At 33.3% G+C, this 23,542-nt stretch overlaps 1 protein-coding gene across 1 annotated transcript in view; it reads right to left on the reverse strand.

The window, feature by feature from the left end:
* LOC128215945 (plexin-B1-like) overlaps nt 1–23,542 on the reverse strand; it is a 48,461-nt gene that overhangs the window by 15,620 nt on the left and 9,299 nt on the right. Inside the window, exons 7-20 of the mRNA XM_052922545.1 lie at nt 23,337–23,439; nt 22,206–22,308; nt 21,734–21,850; nt 18,518–18,601; nt 14,804–14,894; nt 14,215–14,375; nt 9,832–10,019; nt 8,876–8,999; nt 7,505–7,707; nt 6,720–6,911; nt 2,131–2,218; nt 1,181–1,465; nt 564–725; nt 55–172 (exon numbers count right to left, since the gene is read on the reverse strand). Of these exons, the coding sequence (XP_052778505.1) occupies nt 55–172; nt 564–725; nt 1,181–1,465; nt 2,131–2,218; nt 6,720–6,911; nt 7,505–7,707; nt 8,876–8,999; nt 9,832–10,019; nt 14,215–14,375; nt 14,804–14,894; nt 18,518–18,601; nt 21,734–21,850; nt 22,206–22,308; nt 23,337–23,439 (2,019 nt within the window). The remainder of the gene's footprint in view (nt 1–54; nt 173–563; nt 726–1,180; nt 1,466–2,130; nt 2,219–6,719; nt 6,912–7,504; nt 7,708–8,875; nt 9,000–9,831; nt 10,020–14,214; nt 14,376–14,803; nt 14,895–18,517; nt 18,602–21,733; nt 21,851–22,205; nt 22,309–23,336; nt 23,440–23,542) is intronic.

The raw sequence follows: 23,542 nt of genomic DNA on the forward strand, positions 1-23,542 counted from the left end.
AACAAAGCAATAATATTTAAAAATTATATTGTGCATGACGTATAAAATTAATACCCAAAACAAGAAGAAACAGTGCAGTTCCAGCTGCTGCTCCGGCTATGATAAGGACCCTCTCGACCTTTTTTTTATACTTAATGTATCCAACAGTTCTATGTATGTTTCCTATTGTCACCTATAATGTAAGAAATGAAAGGACTAACATTGTTAAGTGTTCAGATCATCACTGCGCCCTGGATACTTGATATTACTCTTATTCATGTACCGAGGGCCGTATAACTAGCAAAATATGTTTTACAGTGAATGAAAGAAAAATAAGTCAGTTAAGCCCTACATGTTGCAGCAAACTGAACACTTCAGCTTTCATCATATCTGCGTACCAAAGTCTTTTACAATCACAAAAATCTGTTGTCAAAAAATTGTTTATAAATTTACCTAAATTCGCCATAACTTAACTTTGTTTGTCAGATATCCTACTGCACTAAGTCAGTTGTGGAGTTTAATGGTATGTTTCGAGAAAAAAGCCAACTCTACTTATTAACAATTATATATGCTAGAGTACTAACATTGACTTCGGGCAAAGTAGCTCCCGGTATTCCTGGCTTCGGTTGAGAACTTGGGGCCTTGCATCGCATATAATTGCCTGTGAGCTCCACAACATTACATTCACCTAATCCAATCGTAATGTTGATGTCATGCATCTCCGCAACAAGGTTAAGATTTTCGCCCTGTAAAACAACAACCATAGGATGATAAGTACATTGATTAATATTCAAGTCAATCACAAACGAAATATGCGTATGTTAATTTGCAAACAAACAACCAACTATTAAAGAAAATTGCATACAAAGTTTCAAATGTGCTACTTAATTGGATACAAATCCTTAGCCAGTAAAGTGCATACAATGTTTAAATTCTGCATAAAAGCTTCAATATATTCTAGTAAATGCATACAAAGCTTTAACCCGTTGTACCGATTTGCATATAAGATTGAACAATAACTAGAAAATTTTATACATTTAAGCTTTAACTATATGCTTGTAAATTGCATATAAAACTTTAACCGTTCCAGTAAATTAAATACAAGATTTAAACATACTAGTTCATGGCATCAAACCGTGCTAGAAAATTGCATACAAAGCTTTGAAGAGATTTTCATTAATAATCATGGTTAAATAAAAACCTTTATTTCCAAATACTGTTGATCTGTTTGGTAGAGCCGAACATTTTCATCAAACTGGTTGATTAAAGGATCATGAAAATATGAAATGGTAAAAGACGTCTCAACTCCTTCCAGATTCACAGTAATTTCAACATTTATACATCCATCGCAGTCTGCTGATCTTTTCTTCCTTTGACTTTTAGAGGGAGTCTTGTTTGCTAAAGCATTCCTGATGCCCGGTGTGGCTGGTGGTACTTCACATATAACTTGGTCGGCCAAATTCGGATCAATTGTGCAGTATTTTACCTATCAAGTAAATTCCATTCAAATCTATACTACAATTTGCCTATTTCAATCTTTAGCAGGGAACAAAGACTGCTATAAATATTTGGGTAAAATCATTCTAGCATACTTACATTCACAATATGATAATTAATTGTATTTCTTGCGTGCATGCTGTATGGACAAAAGTGGGATTGCTTATTTCCCAGGAAGTTTCATTAATGAGTTAACTCGCTGTCCATCTGTGTTCATACAGAATAAACACACATGGACATATGTAATAAATTTCTTAAATCCTACAAGAGTAACCCACACTATTAGATAATCCAAGACATTATCCAATTGTCAATATTTTATAGCAAGGCCCATAAACTTGTTTTTAATTTAAATTACATGCCTGATGACTCATCTTGACGCACGGCAGTGTAATCTTAAAATGATGCATGTTTTAAACTTTTATTTGTTATAAAAACCATTTGCGGCTGTCAACACACATACAGTTAAGTTCCGAGACCTTTGCAAGACTTAGAACCATACTGTCATGTTGCTTTTTGCATTAAGGTATGTCATATTATACTGTTATAAGTTGTGAAAATGAAGATATTAAGCAAATTAAGAATCTCATAACAAGTTTACTTCGTTAAACGACTAAATGGTTCTACACAAAACATGCAGGCATTTTTACCTACCTGTGTCTCTTCTCCATATGTAATTGTAATAGTACCAACATTTGCGCTGTTCAGATGTTGGCCCTGAACTGTTAACGCTGTACCACCACTGAAATCAATTCAATAGCATCAAGAAAAAGAACCACTGTACAATGAGACCTTGTCCATGATAATCTATCACAAGAAGAAAACTACAGAGTGAACAACAACACCAAACATCGAAAAAACGAAGCTTCTTAAAAAGCGCAGCTTAAGTGAAGCCTTTTCTTCACTAAAGCTGCGCTTTTTATCAAAGTTGAGAAAAGGCTGCATTTTATTCAGAAAGCTTTGCAAAAGCACTAAACCTTCGTTTTTTGAAAAAGGCTTCGTCTTTCTGATTTAGCCATAATTCCCTTAAATTAAAGCTTACTCTTGAACATAAAAGCTCCGTATTTTACATAATAGGCTTCGTATTTTCGAAGTTTGAGATGGCCTTTAACGAAGCTTTTAAAGAGAAGACGAAGCCATGTTTGAATATTTTGCTATATAGGTACACTTTCTTGTGTGTTAAGTGCATTTTCAAATAATAGGTGCTTCGTCTTAGCTTAGGAAAGTTTTCTCTAAGAAAAACTGCATTCATTTCAATTATACATTTTATTCTCCTACCTATTATTCTTCTGTTATATTTTACAGCTAAATCTAGCTAGTTAAACAATAACATTTATAATATTTTATTTTTCTAAATGATATGGTCATTAAAGAGCGCATTTTATGTTAAGGATTTTTTTTCTCAGCCGTAATTTAATTGTTTCAGTTTATCCATGTGTTCATCCACGGAGTGAGTGAGTGAGTGAGTGAGTGAGTGAGTGAGTGAGTGAGTGAGTGAGTGAGTGAGTGAGTGAGTGAGTGAGTGAGTGAGTGAGTGAGTGAGTGAGTGAGTGAGTGAGTGAGTGAGTGAGTGAGTGAGTGAGTGAGTGTGTGAGTGTGTGAGTGAGTGAGTGAGTGAGTGAGTGAGTGAGTGAGTGAGTGAGTGAGTGAGTGAGTGAGTGAGTGAGTGAGTGAGTGAGTGAGTGAGTGAGTGAGTGAGTGAGTGAGTGAGTGAGTGAGTGAGTGAGTGAGTGAGTGAGTGAGTGAGTGAGTGAGTGAGTGAGTGAGTGAGTGAGTGAGTGAGTGAGTGAGTGAGTGAGTGAGTGAGTGAGTGAGTGAGTGAAGGAGTGAGTGAGTGAGTGAGTGAGGGAGGGAGGAAGCGAGTGAACATAGATCAATTTATAAATGAATGAATGGAGGCTAAACTGATTGACCGGTTGAATACTTCATTATTGGATTGATTGATTGGGTGACTGAATGATTGGTTGGTTGATTGATTAATACATCGATTGATTGTCTAGATCAAATAGTGAAAGAATAGATTAATTAATAAATTATAAACATAAATTATAAATTGATTAGTGATTGAATGCAAGAATATATGCATGAATGATTCAATGATTAAACGAATGAATGATCATAATTCAATGAATAAATAGATAATTGATTGACTGACTGATTGATTGACATATGGATTGATTGATAGAATTATATAGTGAGTGAGTGAGTGAGTGAGTGAGTGAGTGAGTGAGTGAGTGAGTGAGTGAGTGAGTGAGTGAGTGAGTGAGTGAGTGAGTGAGTGAGTGAGTGAGTGAGTGAGTGAGTGAGTGAGTGAGTGAGTGAGTGAGTGAGTGAGTGAGTGAGTGAGTGAGTGAGTGAGTGAGTGAGTGAGTGAGTGAGTGAGTGAGTGAGTGAGTGAGTGAGTGAGTGAGTGAGTGAGTGAGTGAGTGAGTGAGTGAGTGAGTGAGTGAGTGAGTGAGTGAGTGAGTGAGTGAGTGAGTGAGTGAGTGAGTGAGTGAGTGAGTGAGTGAGTGAGTGAGTGAGTGAGTGAGTGAGTGAGTGAGTGAGTGAGTGAGTGAGTGAGTGAGTGAGTGAGTGAGTGAGTGAGTGAGTGAGTGAGTGAGTGAGTGAGTGAGTGAGTGAGTGAGTGAGTGAGTGATACAATAGACAATTAACAAGAGCTGTCACAGAGACAGGCTGCTGCTCGACTATTCCGCCGCTTTTCAGTGTAAGGATTGAAAAGTTTTGGCAAAACATGCATGGATCACTGCAAAAGAAGATTAGAATGATGCCTGCAAAGATTTGTGTAAAATTAAAAAACATTCAGCCTTCAATGAAGTACAGACTTGATGGAAATAGCATGCAATACATTAAAGGATTATGGATTGTATACAGTAATATTCAATAAGTCCAATATTAAAGGGCCTTTGTTTGCAAAATACAGTTATCTTACTTGGTTATTCAAGTATGTTGGGTGGTTGAGTGCCATTGCATAAAGTCTCAATGCAATACATCAAGTAGTTGCTGAGATATTAACTTATGTTTGCTACATGCAAAACCTTAAGCAGAATTTCTAAATCGCATTATAAAGGGGCAAAAATTATATAATATGCAAGAAAAAGTTATCCTACTTGATTAATTAAAAAGGTTGAATGATTGGGAGCCTGTGTATAAAGTTTTAATGTAAATCATGGTGTATTCGCTGAGGTATTGACTTAAAAGTGGTTACATGCAAAACCTTAACCAGAAATTCTATGTCGAATAAAAAGGGCCATTATTTGAATTCATTGCAAACTAGAGTTATATTACTTGGTTATTAAAGTAGAGTAGATGGTTGAGTTCCATTGTATAAAGTCTCAATGCAATACATCATGTAGTTGCTGAGATATTAACCTATGTGAGATAACATGCAAAACCTTAACCAGAATTTCTAAGTCAAATAATTAAGGCCCATTATTTGCATTATATTCAAAAAGGGTTATCTAACTTCTTTAATTTAGGAGGTTAGATAGTTGGTAATATATATCTAAAGTTTCAATACAATACAGGATGTATTTTCTGAGATATTGACTTGAATGTGGTTAATACATGCAAAACCAGAATTTCGTAGTTGAATAATAAACGGCAATTATTTTGCATTAAAAGCAAACTAGGGTTTACCTTATATAACTTGGTTGATTAAATAGGTCGAATGGTAGGGTACAGAGTATAAAGTCTCAATGCAATTCATAAAATTGTTGCTGAGATATTAACCTATGTGTGCTTATACATGCAAAACCTTAACCAGAATTTCTAAGTCGAATAATAAAGGGCAATTATTTGCATTAAATGCAAACTAGAGTTATCTTACTTGGTTTATTAAGTAGGTTGATTGGTTGAGTGCCATTGTATAAAGTCTCAATGCAATACATCGAGTAGTTGCTGTGATATTAACCTATGTGTTCTTACATGCAAAACCTTTACCAGAATTTCTTAGTCAAATAATAAAGACCCATTTTTGCACTATATTCAAATAATTGTTATCTAACTTTATTAATTTAATAGGTTAGATTGTTTAGGAATTAATATCCAAAGTTTCAATGCAATGAATGATGTATTTACTGAGATAATGACTTAAAGGTGCTTACATGCAAAACCTTAACCAAGGTGTGACGCCAACGCCGACGTCGACGCCGACGCCAGGGTGAGTAGTATAGCTCTCCGTATTCTTTGAATAGTCGAGCTAAAAAGGACATTCTTAATCAATGTATGAATTAAATAATAATTTTACTATAGTATGCAAAATAAACATTTTCATTATGAACAATAATCAATTGCATGTAGCTGCATATTTACAGAATTCATATTACTTTAATTTCTGTACATGTTATCATCATAGAACTTAATGCTTTCTTCATAATCCATTCCCATGATAAGCCATATTTGTACATGGAGCAATCAAAACTAAGCACCAAATTTGAATCAGAGGCGGCCATTTTGCTGGGATTTCAACAGAAAGAGTTGAATGTTTTTAAATGACTTAATGAATTAAAACAAATAACAACCACTGATATTTAAATGACCAAATGAAATACATTAAATATCATACTATCAGGTAAACGTGGCCTATGACTTGGAATATGACAAAACAATCCTTTGATATTTTATAAAAGATGGCATGTCATATTGATGGGTTCTGATATGTTTCCTTTAGTATACTTATTTGACAATGTTTTTTTTTTTCCAAGGGGTAATAAAACTGCAATCTGCAAGATGGCCTACCAGTTATCCAAAATTGGATTGATCAAATATACAATGTAATAAAGTTCACACTGTGAACTTAAAGAGCTGTTTGGAACCTCTAATTTCATCAAAAAGGCAACTCAAGGCAAAGTGGGGAAAAAGTCATTTTCCTATGTAGTTTACAATTCAAAGAAAAACAAAAGGCACTGCTTTTTCGGTCAAAACCGCACAAAGCTTCTCAAATGCTTCCCACAAATCTTCGAGGGTGAGAGTGGCCTTAGTGGTATAGGTTTCCGCCTCTCACCCAAGAGGTTGTGGGTTCTATATCCACTCGGGGTACTTTCTCATGGCCTCTCAAAAGTGGTATCATTAAAAGTAATATAGGAAAGAACGGCGGACAGATGTTAGGGCAATGCGGAAACTTTAATAAAAAATTCTATACTCTCCCTTCTGAGAGCATTACACTGTGAATCAAATATGTATTGAAGTTTCATCATCAATATACGTAAGCAGGTTAGGTAGCCCAGAATCTGTAAGTTTACCTCAAGAATCCTCTTTTTGGTTTAATATCTTTTATTACAGGGTTTGGTAAAAAGTTGAATATAAGATCTTCAGCTTCCACTCCCTTCTTTATGAACTCTCTATCCGGAAACTTTACTTCCTGAAATGTCATATTTGTGTGTGCAGCTCTGGTGTCATCAATACTAACTTCACATGTGATATAAAACTCTTCCCTGTAACAGAAAATGTGTAAAAGATAAAAAAAAATTATAAAAGTAAAATAAAAGCAGAAATCTTTCATTTTGATTAAGAACATAACTAAGGAAACACCATAGCAAAAGACATCAGCTCTTTTTGAACATAAATATCTGTTATTTTATATAAAATCATGCCACAACCATAATTAAAAAAAAAGATTCAAGTAATTAATTTAGTTTAGACAGTATATATTTAACAACGAGTGTGAAGGAATTTATTTAAACTGTTACTAAGTCAATCTCGTTGGCACGATGTTGCACAAAAGTGTTGTCTTGTGTTACGAAGAAGGCTAAACAAGGTGTTTTATCCAGTATTTTTTTATTTAACGTTATATAATCTACTTGTTTAATATTGGGCGTAGACTGGAGAGTCAGAATAAAACACTTAAATTGCTTTTAAGTATGAGTATTTCAAATTATAGCTATACTATATTCACTTAATAAAAAACAACTTACCAATTTTAAAGACAAGAAAATGTGGCCATACATTTAACTTCACTACACTTACGCACTTATAATAAACATTTATTTCACTAAACATCAGGTAATAATATGCAATAAAAACTAACCTTGACAGATTTTTAGGCTTTAAATCAGACTGAACTGTTGAATGGTTACAGATACTTGTTGAACGCTCACCGTCATCTAACAGGAAATGCACACTCCGAACAATTCGATTACCAATACCAAGATTCTTTCCAGTCAATGTTATAACTGTTCCACCTCTTGCTGGACCCTTCTTAGGTTTTATTGCTAGAACATTCACATCATCCTGAAACCATATTTATTACGATACTCATTTTATGGATATTTAATGAAACATAATCATTCACCGTCAATTTGTGACAGCTTAAATCTATGAAATAATGGCTGATACTTGTATTTTTAATAATATGCAATTAACACGCTTAATTGACATTTAACAAACGTTCGAAAAGTCAACCTTTTCAAACAGGGATGAAGCATTGTGATTTTCCAAGAACAATATTTTAAGAATAAAGTCAAATATCTTTTACCGTTTTGTGAACATCAATGTTACTGATGGAGAGAGTAATAGAATGTGCTGTAAAATCCTTAATTATAAAAACACTAGCTTAATTTATAATAGATCGATACATTATTGATCAATTTACTGAAAGTGATGAAATGTATCCGGGTTGAGCAAATACTATGTTTCTTATTTTATACAGCAAAACTTTGCAGATATTTCTTAGTTGTAAAATGCTTATTTATTCCTCTTTTAAAAAGCCTTTAAAAGTTCCATGAACACGTTACCTCAGACTATTTAAACATAAGATAAACAAAAAAATGACAAATATGTTACAATGTGAAAAAAGCATACATATACATACATATATTACAAAAAAACTATCCGTTTACAGCTGACTGATGTCGAGCACCCCCAATGTGAAAATCAGACAAAAAAAAAATTAACACCATTAATAATGTGAACCTCAAATGGTTGAAATATCTATCTCTTCTTTCAATTTCATGTTTCAAAAGAATGCTCTAAATCATAAAGCATATTGCAACTTGATTTTTAAGTGATTTTTTTTAAATCGACTTAAGTTTGACAGAGTTCTGGAATTGTTAATATCTGTTGCAGCAGGTGGCCATATAAATGGTATGAGTAAGTCCGTTCTTAGCAATATGCTTCAATTAAATTGATCTTTATTAGTCAACATACTTAACGAGTGCTCTCTGTGTCACATTTCGTATTTAAATCGACATTTAGATTAATCATGCAAATAAGTTTTTTTAGCTTAAATGTACGTGTTAAAATAAGAGCGGATTATTCCCCGTCAACCTCATTAATATTTATGAATAATAAAAAAAAATACTCATTACTTTCTTATTTCTTAATGGATTTGAAAACTTATTTCAGGTCTAAGTTCATTTGACAATCTATTGACAGAATTGTAGTTTACTCTTATGCTTACCTTATTTATCCATGTGGGCAGAACAACCATTGGCCCTTTTTCGGATTGAAATGTTTCGTCATGAATGAAGAATTTAGTTTCATTTTCTCTTTTAGAATCAAAGCCATCAAGTTTACACTGAAAGCTGAAAATGTTTAAGAACAAAGTGTTAAAAAAAGATAACTTTATGACTCGCAAATATATTTCACGTGCTATATCACTTTAAAAAATAGAATTACAAGGTGATATGTGATCTCCACATCTTGATGGAATACACATCAGAAACAAAAGTATTTTGTTAATAAATATGTGAAAAACTACAGAAACAAGCTCAGTTGCAAAAATTTTAACATAAACCTGGTTTAATGACACTGGGTAAACGCCAAAGACATAGAACACAAAAAAAACAACAAGAAACATGGAAGAACAACACAAAACTCCACAAACAGCACAGTGCATTCATACTATATAAAAAAATAACTAGATATGTTTATCAAGGATTGTTGAGGTACCGCATTGGAACGGTCAGTAAAACATAAATTTACTGGGGGTTTAAACGAGTTTACGTGCACAAACCTCACTCTTATCCAAACAATCCTAAATAAAGATAAAGCGTAAAAGGTAAATTTATCAAAGAATGCATTAACTTGAGGAAACTTAATATTAAAACAAATAAAAATAAACTTATAGGTAAAACCCAAGTACTTCAATGATTAGAGATAGCATAAAATTCATCATATTATTCATTTCAAGTTGTATAAAGAAACTTCTTGACGAACGATCACTTACCAATATTTGGAACATGTTTGACAAAATTTGTAAGAAAAACTACTCAACATTACATGAAATTCTCCAAAAACTAGCTAAGAACACAGCTAAATTATACGCATATGAAAGAGTTTGGCGATCTACAGAAAATAGCGGGCGTACATAATTAGTAAGAAAAACTACACAACATTACATGAAATTCTCATTACCTTTCTCGAATTTTTAGAATAAAGTCCTCCATCTCTCTAACGTAGTTGTCTTGGATATCACCCACACATTTTTTTTTAACAACTAGTGGACTGTTTCTATTCATAATTTGTTCATTTTCTGTGCCAAACTCATTTCCAGACACTGTGATTATTGTTCCCTTTCCGAGAAATCCATCTCTGGGCATAATCTGAATGAAAACGAACAATATATCCACTTTTTTAAATTCAAAATAAAAGGACATCCTCATATTTGATGCAACATATCACTCTTAGGTTAAGAGAAGGTGCAAAGAGGTATTGCCATATTTCACGATTTTGGTCAAATGTTTATACCAGAACGCCTGGATAAATATTGATCTTACAGTTGAACCAAATGGAATTTAGTAGGGTCGTTCTTAAAAGACGTTGAAAGCGCACATAAAAGCTTAAATAGAGATTCTAATTATATTTTCTCTAAGGCCACAACAAATTGATCATTTGTTCGTCGGATTTTCCGCACCTAAAATTCGAAAAACGAATTTTTTTTAAAAAAAACCCCCTTTTTTTGCGCCCGCACTTACTATTTGGCCGCGCATATTATTTTTTTGTTTACTTCTGAATTTCCTCTATTTTCTGAAGTTCTTTTACTAAGAATTTAATCCTTCAACGTCAACTTCGCCTTTTTGGAAGGTATTTCCATGCTTTACATTCTTCGCGAGCAAAATTTCCTCGTGTCAGGACAAAATCAGGTCCGGGTAACCGCAAAACAGTCGAAATTTGTTGACAGTCATTTTTGTCGGGAATATTTTGCAGGACGCACCGTTGTTATTTATTTCCGGTATTAATTTTCGGGTTACTTTCAGTTTTCGTAATGTAAAATACACGTTTTAAATGAAAATCAGTGTCAAAGTCAATGGATTACAGTCTTCAGTAAACAACAACAGTTTCACAGCGTCGAAGGCAATAATTATCTGTGTGTGTTTTGAGTAATTCATTGTTTTGTACTCAAAAATTTGTGTTAAATAATAACTAAATCGGATTTTGAGTGCAAAACTTATATTAAAATACACGGACACACGACTTAACACAATTGAACATGTTTTAGTGAGTTATTTTTTAAATTTTCTAAAATGCATTTCTCAGTTTTCATATAATCATAATCGTTATAAACAGATAAAAATAGTAGGACTTGTAAATGTTTTAGAAACAGCCTGTACATTGAATTTATGAACCAGTCAATCCACACCCCCTTCCCCCCCCCCAGGTCCTGGGGTATACCAGGGATAGTCGGGGAAATGGGCCACGTTTTTACCTTCCAGGTGGCCCCACAGTGCCGGGTGAATGCAGTGGATATACCCGGGGTTGGCTGGACTGAAAATCAAAGTCCCCGCTATTCCCCGGACCTTGGGGCGTGGTTACAATTGCCTAGTGCATTACATACACATGGACAGTATAAAAAAAAACATCAGTAAAATCAGAAAATAAAACCTTTTATAAGTAAAATGACTGTTTAAATTTTCTCAATTCTTCGTTTTTATCCACTTGTTTTCTTTGATCCATTTGTATAAAATGGCCTGTAATTAAAGTGGCCTGTTTCTTATGGGCATTGAAGCTATGGAGGCCGACATGATATTCTTTTTCAAGGCACGGACCTATAAACCGGGGTCAAGGCGGGTTCTTTAAAGGGAAATATCTTTATTCCACCACCTGCTCTAATATAATGACTGGTGCCACATTTGCAGATTTGTTTGATACTGCTTCATTTATGTTGTCCCGCAATTTAATCCACAGTGTCTTTTTTAGATATGTTCTCTGTGTTATTTACATTTTCAATCTTCTGAAATGTCAAAGTCACTAGTAGTTGACACCAATTTAATTATGTGCTTCAAGAGGTTCAAATTTAGACCTGACCCAATATTTAGAAATGCTCAAATCATGAATAACTCTTACAAGTCTAAAATGTTGTTTTTTGTAATAGTAAGTTACGGAATGAATACAATAGTTTTCTTTTTGGTAATTGTATGTTACTATGAGGAATGTTGTCTTTACAATAATCCATGTTTAAATTGAAGTTAATAGTAAAGCACTGGACCTTATTGCCATTTGTTAAATATTGAGACAGATTTACATGTCACTGTGATACAATCAAAACCTTTTCATTAATAACTGAACATATGTTTGCAATTAAAAAGCATTTCTTGACATAATTGTATGATAAATTTGGTAACAAATATACTTTTTTTTTTTTTTTCGCCTTGCGCTCGCCTCTGATTTGCCTTAAATTAAAAAAAAAGTATTTTTTTTTTTCGCTCGCTCGCTCCTACTTTTTTTGGGCAAAATCCGTAGAACAAATGATCAATTTGTTGTGGCCTAACTGTGAACACTTTCATTTAGGTACATTGATTGACCAAGATGGCACAGCCCTATACTGTGAATAGACTTGTTTTCATTAGTGCAAAATACCATTATATGGCTTTGAAATCAACAGTTATTTCCTTATTTTTTTAAAAAGATTTTGACTACAAAGTAAGAGATTTCTTAACAACGGGATAAACCATTGCATTGTTACATCTATCATGCAGTCCCTCTTTTTTCAATGATTGCACATTTTAGGCACAGCATGCATAGATAACGACATTGTTCTGTGTTTTTCATTTTGCTTTTGCATGTAGTTGTTTGGTTGTGGTAAAAAAGCAGGATGTTTTGATGATAAATTCAAACTTGTAAATTAAACAAATATATCAGAGGTATCACTCTATCTGTATGTAGTTTACTTTTGAAGAGAACTTTTCTTTAAACGGAAATGAGATATTTTTGAAAAATACAAAAATTAACATACAACCCGATCTTATGCCGTGCATTTTATATCGGAATTTTATTGTTAAAACAGTCATCAAGCTTAAACTAGTTTATGATTGTTGTGTTGAAAAAACAAGACCTGATTTGACGAACAACTTGTTCACTACGTGTTTAGAGCATTCCAACAATGCCGTTCCATCATCAATGGAAATAAAAGAGTGCTTATTTCATTTCATCAAGTATATTAATATGGCTGATTGCATGCAAGGCCCTTGTCTATGAATTCCTTTACCAAACAAAGAAGTTTGATTGAAACTTATAATTTAAGAATTCCTTGATTCCTATAAATATTATAAATTAATTAATTTGTTATTAATATTATATTAATATTCCTATAAATAAAATTTAACTTAAAATAATCCTGCTGAAATTTTGAAGTTTTTTCTTAACTGAATAGCCTAGGATTTTCATACTTTGTGTGGACTGTAAATAATAAGTGTAATTTACACTGTATAGTTACAACAAGACTTTCTCAACTGGAAATGGACTTAAAATCATGTAACTTGTGATCAGGAGATTCATTCTGCCCCATTACTTGCGGGAGATTGTCAGAGGTGGTCATATCAATCCATTGTATTATACAAACAAACATGTGCAAATTTACACAGCCAGGAAGCATTTGAGCTACAACATTTTGCTATACGTTGAAAAAGCTGCAAAGCATTTTCCGTTATATAAACCCGAGTATGGTATGTTGTTTCTCCTTTATAGAGATTTAAATGAGAAACAATCGGGAATGTAGTTACATATAGGATTGGCTTAGTCTAGATATGTGTTGTGTTGATGCACTAAGGCTCATTCTGTAAATGTTATGTCAGTGTCGGTATAATTATGATGAAGTATGATGAACAACCACACTGCTTGGCGATTTAGAAGGCTCATTTGGTGCTTGACAAATTAATACTTGCAAACGATCGTTGTAATCCATCTTTTGTTATTGTTTTTTTCATATATTCTAAGGCACACTTTTCTTTTGTGCAAATTTCGAGGGTGATTCAACATCTGTTCTTAGATTTGTCATTATTTGTTTTAATTATTCACGAAGTGTATCTTTGTGTAAAATTTAAGTAAACTGTACACTTTACAACTCAGGATAGTGATTATAATTGGGACCATCCACACCCAAGGGGCAAAACAAGCCATATTTTAATATTATAATAATGGCCTATATTAAATCATGCAAGTTCAGAACGTTTACATGTTAGACTGTGACTCATGGTCAATCGTACGAAGATCTACATTCCAGAACTTCATAACTGTTCTCGTATAGACCTCTTAAAAAGAAAAACAACAGACATGTTTCACCGTTTACCTCCATTTTTAATTACAGGCACCAAATCGGAATACGCATTGAAGCATTTCCATCGCATAATAAAATGTTGTGGCTCCAATGCGGTTTCCCGGCCGTGATATAGCTATTGACTAAGTGGTTACCCTTAAAAGGCTACATAATGGTTGGATGTCAACCAGTGTTTTGATAATTGTGTTATAACATATAAATGACCTCTAGCACATTTAAAACAAATAATAAACATTTGTTCTTACCCCAGTTATTTCTGGCCTTGGACATGTATACTCTGTTCTCATGTTTTGACCATACACACAATCTTTCCCATTTAAAGGCCAATGACATATGTAGTCGGACTTCAATGCATTACAATAGTTGCATTTCCCTTGTGAAAGTTTGGAGCAGTTGTACACAATAACTGAAACAAAAGTTTAAATAGGTTACAACTTTATCAATAGTGGATAAGATTTTCAACATGTCTTTGTATGAGTAATATCTTTACTGTTTAATCTGCCACAGGTCGACAACCTGCCACTTTTCTACAGTAAAATGTGAAGTATTTAATAATATCTCATTTAAGTGAAATATACCTTAATCTGACCATTTTTAATGAGAGTGTGACCGAAATAACCTAAAACTGAGGGATAAGTTCTAATTAAGTATAATTGGAGTCGTAACGTCAAAACTCTTAAATATGAAGGAATGTTTCAAAAGGCTACATGGTGACCTTTCTTTAACTTCTGTTTCAACTTACTGGCTTAAATTCAATTTTAAAAAATCCAAATAATAAAAACTGACCTATAAAAAAATATCAGCACAAAAGTTAAAAAACATCAGAATATTTACCATGCATTGCCGTTTGATTGTCAAGATAAACTTTAGTGGAATTCACTTCATAAAATACTTCAAGAGGCAAGTGTTGCTTTTTAATGTTTGTCTGAAAATAAAAATCTATTATTATGTTTAAGATAAAACGAATTCTTTAAGTATATGTCGTTTTAATTGATGAAATTGTGTCAACTGTGTTTGTTTTGTTTTTTAGTGCCAATGGACTTGATAAAATAATGAACTCAAAATGCAATCCATTTTGTCCTATTTAAGCAACAGTGACCTTAAACTTGACATGACCAACACCAATTGCAATTTGAAGCCACCATATTTAATCACTTTGCAGCATTTCTAAATTAAGCTATTGTGTGATAACCGTTATTCTGTTTTAAGTTGCTGAACAACATTTACCATGACTCCACAGACCCAAATGTAATCCACAAAAGCTTAATTGCTATGTACACCAAGTTTCACCAGCCATCACTGTACACCATTCCTAACTTTATTGCGCAGAAACCACGGAACTTATGCCCGCTTGCACGACACGAATCAACATCCACATTTTAGAAACCCAGTTTTATTGTATATCCATTTAAATACTTTTTTAAAATGGATAATGTGTATTTAATATTCTCCCGTCTTTCTTTTTCAGTCATATTAAAAACTTAAAAAGAACGCCCTGATGGCCCTGAAACGCTCACCTGTGATATAAAAAGTTCACCTGAGATATGAAAAAGAAACCATTCTAATAAACATGTGTTGGGTAGTTCGCCCAATTGACATGTAGAAGTCATAAATAAACTCGGCTCCCCGGGAGGGCACCGACTAAATTTGATATTGTCAAGGACAGAGAATTACTAAAGGACCATTTTAAAAAATTGTAAATAAGAGCTGTTGATATTTTCCACATTTCACCATGAAATGAGGTAGATCGTGTGCTTTTAAAACTGTATAATCTGAAATTACAAAGCGCTGTATATAATTTGTTTAATATGTATAATAAGATCCGGCCAATGCTAGTTTTTCAAAACTTTCCTTTTGCGTACTCTCCAACTAGGATTATATATATATATATATATATATATATATATATATATATATATATATATATATATAATCCTAGTTGGAGAGTACGCAAAAGGAAAGTTTTGAAAAACTAGCATTGGCCGGATCTTATCATTGATCGTATCGGACGATGGCTGTTCCTTTATTCTTGGTTATAATGAGATTCTTTCTGAGACAAAGGTTTGACTGGAAACTTACTCTTAGTAGGATGTACATGTTGTTTCCTCATTAATTTATGTAAAATTACTTTTAACCACTCATTTCTCATATTTGGTTGATGGTTTAAACCTGAACAGGATACAAATCCCGGCCAATGTGAAATTTCAGGCTTATTTATGGTGATCAATAATTCCATGATCTAGATCAATACATGTATACGCTTGCCTTAGCAACACTTCAAATGTTTCACCTTTGTTCGTTGAGTATTTTTTTTCAAAAAGGGCAATTCATTGGTCTAAGGTGATAATTGATCAATATGATGCATGTAGGGGGAATTATGTCACAGGGCGCATGTACATCTTTGAGGTCTCTCAGTTATGATCACCTTCATTTAAGATATAAATAAATAGAAAGAACATCTTAGCAGCAGGCATTGTTCAATTGCAACATTGTATAGATGTTCAAATGAAGAGTTAAAGTCAACTGCTCAGGTAATGGGGTCCAGAGCTAAAGAAATACTGAATATTTTCCAAAGAAATTTCACATGGAGAAAATATAGCTCATGCACTAAAATAAATGTCGTAAAAGCATTTTGAAATAGAAGATTGCCATGTTGTTTAATGTTATCTGATGAGTCAATGCCAGTAGTCTAATAACCTAACCCTTTGCTTTAATTTAATTAAAGTTAGTTTTCAGTTGGAATATCTTATGAAAATAACAGTATAAGTATGATTACTTTGTTATTTAACTATTTATAAATTGATAAATATACAAAAAATAATAGTATATGATATAGTAAAGGCGAATTCTTATGAATGCTCATCTATAACAAATTAAAAGGCTTCTAGCTATTCAAAACAAAAAAAGAACCAAGAAACTTCAGTTTTTCCATAGATTCAATTAAAAGTATACCTTATAATGAATTTCATTGCTTGATTACTTTTAGGGTGTCTGATGTTTAAGGTCATTACCAAATTAGGTAACTGCCCATTACATATATTTCCTAGAGATTGACTTTTGGCAGATTACCATGGTTTTACCTATCAAGTTTTAGATGTTATATTGTTTTCAGTACAGTTCAAACTTCAGTTACAGTAGAATCAACAATCATGTCTTTCAAATATGTACACTGTACACTTTATAATTGAGGTAGTCAAAACTTATCAAATTGCTTCTTTATAAAAACCTCCATGTTAACCACTAAAACACATGGGGTGGTATGTAAGCTTTTTTATACTCGCACTCGGGCCTTGCCGATTCGGCAAGTGCTCTGTTAAGATTGTTAGTCATTTTAGAGTTTTTTGAGCACAGTTCACAGACAGAATGAAACCCTGGTCAGAGCTACCCTGGTTCTTTAACGTGCACCAGTGTATAGCACTGTCACACGTGACCTCCATTTAACATCCCTCCCGGAGGAAGATTAGTATTTTAGTGATGTGACAGGGAATCGACCCTGCCACCCCTGGATTGATAGTCAAGTGTGTTACTACTAGACCAATTGGATCCGCCACACTAAAACACAATTTCAAATTCTGGTTTATACGAGAGGCTATGTGAGCATAAGATAGAATTGTGTACAATTCTTTATAATGGTCTTGTTCAATGGAGCTTGATTATTAATTTTAATATTGGTTAAAAAATGTAATTCTATGAACTTAAGGAATATAATAATTACTCCAACAATTAACTTCTAAAAAAAGAACAATAACTACAGTAAAGATGATTATTTTAAAAAACTTAGTACAAAATATATACTCTTGTTACTAAAAATAGACAATAATTTCAATAATAACCTAGAAGTCCAAGGAAGACAATGTAACAAATTTAATGCTAAATAAAATAAATTAAATTTGCTTATAAAGTCAAGTTTACATACCAATATGATTTTAACAAAAATGGATTTTTTACCCTGCATAAAACATTTTATAATTTTACCTTAAAAATGCACTCTTACTCCCAAAAAAGATCCAGGGTCGGACCCAGACAGGTCATTGATGGGGTGGGGGCTTACTAGGGGTGGGCAAAAAAGTCAAAATTGACTTTTTGGATGAAATGGTGCATTTTCTTTCGAAGACAATTTTGACTTTTTTGGATGAAACGGTCCATTTTCTTTAGAAAATCATCATAGGAAGCTTTCTGTGAGGTTTCATGGAGTTTTGCCTGATGATTTTCTGAGTAAATGTATTTCAAGCAGTTGTTGCCTGACGTTCAGAGAGAATCTGGGTTTTCCTTCTTTAAAAAAACAACCTACAACGTGTAGTTTTATGTGTTGTTTTTTTCCATTAAAATACATAACCAAATAGCTCCTAACTCTAACGGACACAGCCCATAAAACCGACGGACGTACTACAGACGAAGACCGATCCTAATACCTCAGCCTAAAGTTTTTAAGCCTAGTTGAGCTCAACTGTATTCTTATTATGTAATTATACAGACCTGGTGTCAATCGACAAACAAAAAACCAATTGTAAAGATATTGTGAAAAAGTAAATTCATTATAAGACTTACCGTCCCGTTAATTGTACAATTGGTCAAACCATCTGTTGTATCAAAACAATCAAAATTGTTTGACCCGAATTTCACATGAAATGACTGAAAAAGAGTATTTAAAAACAAGCAATTTACATAGTTAAATACAGTCAACAATAACAGAGTGTGTATACCACGTGATAAATTGCGTCATAAATGCTACGTCGGAGGACAACATTTGAGTTCGAATTAAAACTTTAAACAAAGATAACTTCACTATTTCTTCACCATTTTAAATGAAACAAGAAACGCCGCAATGCGACGAAACCAGGTTTTTCATGATTGAGAGAAGAACTTCAGCCTGTGTCTGTTTTTCTATTTTTAGTAACAGTGACCTTGACCTTGGCCCTAGGGACCCCAAACGCAATCCCATGAAAGGTCTCCATAAACTCTTCCTATAGACCAATTTTAGTCAAGATATGTCAACCCTAATTAAAGTTATTCAGTTTCAACCATTTTTCTATTTTTAGAAACAGTGATCTTGACCTTGAACCTAGGGACCCTTAATGCAATCCCATGAAAGGTCTCCATAAACTCTTCCTATACACCAAGTTTAGTCAAGATATGTCATCCCTTACTAAAGTTATTCAGTTTCAACCATTTTTCTATTTTTTAGTAACAGTGACCTTGACCTTGACCCTAGGGACCCCAAACGCAATCCCATGAAAGGTCTCAATAAACCCTTCCTAAAGACCAAGTTTAGTCAAGATATGTCATCCCAAACTAAAATTATTCTGTTTCAACAATTTTTCTATTTTTAGTAACAGTGACCTTGACCTTGACCCTAGGAACCCCAAACACAACCCCTGGAAAGGTACCTTTAAACTCTTCCTATAGACCAAGTTTGGTTAAGATATGTCAACCCTTACTAAAGTTATTCAGTTTCATAGGTGAGTTTGATGCCGCCCGGCCGCCCGCCCGCCCGAACAACGACGTTCGTCATTCTAATGATCAAGTTTCTAATGACCAGGTTTCACTATGTGAAAACCTGGTTAACAAATCGCAGTGTACATCGCTTGCGGAGCCCCGCCTTCAGTATTTTACCAGAGTTTGATTGTGAGTTTTGTTTCTTAAAACACTTCGACAAACCTTTTCACAAAACGGCCGTCTGAAGGGGCACTGTCAATTATTATTTTGAAAACAGGTTTTTCAAAGTGTTTGATGAAACTTATCACCTTATCATAATCCGTTCATGAAACGAAGGCTGGGCTCTTTAAGTGGCATAGACTGCCATTCGTTTCATTTAAAATGGTGGAGTAAAGTAAAAGTCATCTTTCTTTTAAGTCTTCAATTTAAGCAAATTCTTGCCTTCCGATGAAGCATATATGACGTTATTTAACACGTGGTATACACACACTGAATAACAAGGATTACAGTGGGACTCACTTTTATAGCATTCAATGGCATCAAAAATGCGTCCATTCTTAAAACCCCTGATGTTTCAACAAGTAATGTTTTACTTTCATCAATTTCAGTAATTCCTGATCTTTATAATGAAATGTTGATCTTATAAAAGTTATGTGGCAACATGACACTCTATGTTGATCATATGTACAAAATACCATAAGAAGACACATGTCTTAGGCCTTGTCTCAAAAACTTATTTCAGGCACTTAATCAAGATACGTTATAACAACAAATTAATGGGAACTACAAAACTAGCCCAGAAGCCTAAAACTTAACCACAAAGCAAATACTAAATACCTTTCATATATCATCAATGTTAAAAGTTGTAACTGCATAAGTCACGGTCAGTAAAAAATTATATATATATATATGTGAAAGATCACATTTTAGTTTAAACTGGCTCAAGAGCGTTGTTGTTTTTTTAACTGTTATCAACATAATTGGTGTGTAGCCTAAAATATACAATAGCGTATGGGTTTAAAAGCATGACCTCAGAAGGTGGGCCATAAATAAACGTCACCGATGTAATGCTTTTCATTGGACAAATTGCTTTTTTTAAAATTAAAAATCAAAATAAGCATTGTCCAAGTCGCAAACCTACCCACAAAAACACCTTGCACAGCTTTTACAGCATGTACGTCCAATAGGACATTTCGTTAACTTTACAAACAGGCTAAACGTTAGTACACTCCAGGCTGATTTGTACACTTCTTGCAAAATTTAGCAAACAATGCCTGCCTATCAGTTCAACAAAGTATAATCATTAATACCACCAAAGCACGAAAACTCAGACGCAACATTTCAAACCAGATTACAGTTACATTTGAGGTTAATGTTGTAATTTGTTGTTGTGCCAGCCATGGGCTGTCAATCATAGAAGTGGCATACCCACATATCTTAGAGTTTGGTTTCCGCAAAGTCTGGCTGTTTAAATTTGGTGGTCCTGCCACATGATACTTGTACACATAAAACTGGATGTATTTTGATTTTCCCACACTAAAAGTCTTTCAGCATGCAATCATGGATTAGAAAGATTTAACATTGCCATGATGCTTAAAAATCTTAAAAAGCTAATTACGTTGGCCAACAGTAGTTATATAATGTTGCAAGTTTCCGAACAATCTTGAAAACAACTTAAAATAGCCTTAATAAATTCACCCACCAACTCTGATGTTGCTGCCAAGAAAAGATTTTAAGGGCACATAAGAACAATTAACTTTTTAAAGACTTGTCTGGGGCTCACAAGAAGTGTGTTTAAAGCTGCACTTATACAGATTGACCATCTTAACAACTTCTTTTATTTTTTGTCTTGGAAAGAGCAATTTTTTGCATAACCACCTGCAAACCAATGATATAAGACTGCTGACAAAAGATCAGATCGTTCATTTCCGTTCGAAAATTAATGTTTTATGGCTTAATCCGTTACTAACGGTTTAAGAAAAATGCTTAAAACATCATTTTTTGTACTTAAATATAAAAATCTGCGATCTGATTTTTTGTCAGCAGTCTTATATAACTGGTTTCTATGGGTTTACGCAAATATTGGCTCGTTCCAAGACAAAAAATAAAAACAGTTGTCAAAACGTTCAACCTGTAAGAGTGCAGCTTTAAGACAGCGTATAACAGTTCATTGTGATATATGTAACAAGTTTCAGAAAAATCTACTTTTCTTAAACAACAAGCATTTACCAACTAAAATAATATGGCTTTACAGTATAAAATCTCCAAAACACATGTGTCCCTGTCAAACTTATTTGCATAATGTATAACAATCAAATAATTACATACTTCAGCTTCAGCTTGAAAAGTCTTGTTCAGGTTTCCAATTTGCAATATCAAATTTGTATCAACTCCACTTGGAATATATCTTGGGTTTATCTCTTCAAGAAAAGGGCAATCTGCAAACTGAAATGTTTAAAGTTGATAAATAATTATCATTATTATACTCATATGAAAGTTGTTTTACATAGTTACAATTTTCGCTGAACTGTTCATTAATTGTGCATATATATATATATATATATATATATATATATATATATTATTTTTTTTGTGTGTGTTTTTATCTCGATTAATACAATAGACACAATACATTCCAGCAGTGAAGGATTTACCTTTGAGCGTTTCTAATGGCACAAGAATCAAATGCCGTATAAAATAAGCAACCTCAGGTTAAAATGTATTACTAGTAAACAATTTTACTCATTAATAAGTGTAAAATTGTGAAAAATGAATCGGGCAAATTGTTTTAAAAACTGACCTTGTTTACTCTATTTGGTTGATCACCTTTAATCGAAGAACAGGTTCCTTTGTCCGTGTGCCATGTACAGTTAGCTCCAACGGTTTTCACACATTTACCACACCTTAAACATAAACAATAGTATCCTGACCCATTATCAAAACAACTCAAGTTGTTATTCAAATGTTTGTTTTTCAGTTATGACCAAATTGAATGTGTTTGCATGCCAACAATGACACCAAGGTATCATAATAATTCCACCTTGTATTATGTTATGAACTGATTTACAACCAAATTGATATATACAAAAGCAACAGACACAAAATCATGCAGCTGCAGTTAGTGTATTATTGTGTTTCCTATGTACCATGGTTATATTCTACTCATCTTGTCATTCTATAAATATTTCTCTACTTTTATGAAGCAGCAATAGGCTTATGAAAACTGACACATACTCATATCCTTTTCATATATAAGTTGAACAATAGTTACAAACCTTGACAAATCCAGGGTCATGGATGTGTTTTATGGGTCATCATTGAAATAAGACATATACAAGGTTATTATATACAAGGTTATTATAAAATCTTGACCGTTGTCTCCTCAGCGTGAGCTTATCTCAGACCAAGTAAACCATGTTCGGCTCTGTGAGCAACACACTGCCCAAACACGGTTATACATGTGTGCAAAGTCATTTTAAAATATATCCTTGCTGCATATTACCTTCCAGCAAAGACCACAGGAGGCATACACAGAGGCAATATCATTTACTCAACAGTAAATGTAAAAACTATGTCTAACTACATAATAATTCTCAGCGTAACAATTCTCTAATACGTTTTTAAAGGGAAATATGCCTCATGTGGTTTTCCATGTATATGTAATGAAGAACTGTTTTAAATGTAAACCGTAAAAATAACAAGGGTCATGCGATTTAGACTTGTGGCACACATACAATTCTTTTATTGATAAACTAATATTCTAAAATGAAACAATTGATAACATTTGTCCATCGACAAATAAAAGAAATCTGGATAAAACAACTCACAAAAATGCAGCTAATCAAGAAGTGTCCTATTATTTTGTATCAACCGGTATATTTCCTTCTAAAAGGTAGTACACAAATAAGACATCCCATTATTTTAGACTTACCTATCAAAAGTTGAGCAATTGTAAAATAGGAAAGATGCATTGGCTATTGGAATTTTCTCTGAATTGTGCTCAACTATAAGACTTAATGCGACCTCTTTATGCTCTGAAAATCAAAACAAAAATCTATTGAAATAAGAATATTGCTTGAAGCGATGGATGCTGCCCATGGGCAATTTTCTATTAAGAAATTTCAAGCAATGAAATAA

The sequence above is a fragment of the Mya arenaria genome, chromosome 14 (assembly GCF_026914265.1).
Source record: "Mya arenaria isolate MELC-2E11 chromosome 14, ASM2691426v1".
NCBI lineage: Eukaryota > Metazoa > Mollusca > Bivalvia > Myida > Myidae > Mya > Mya arenaria.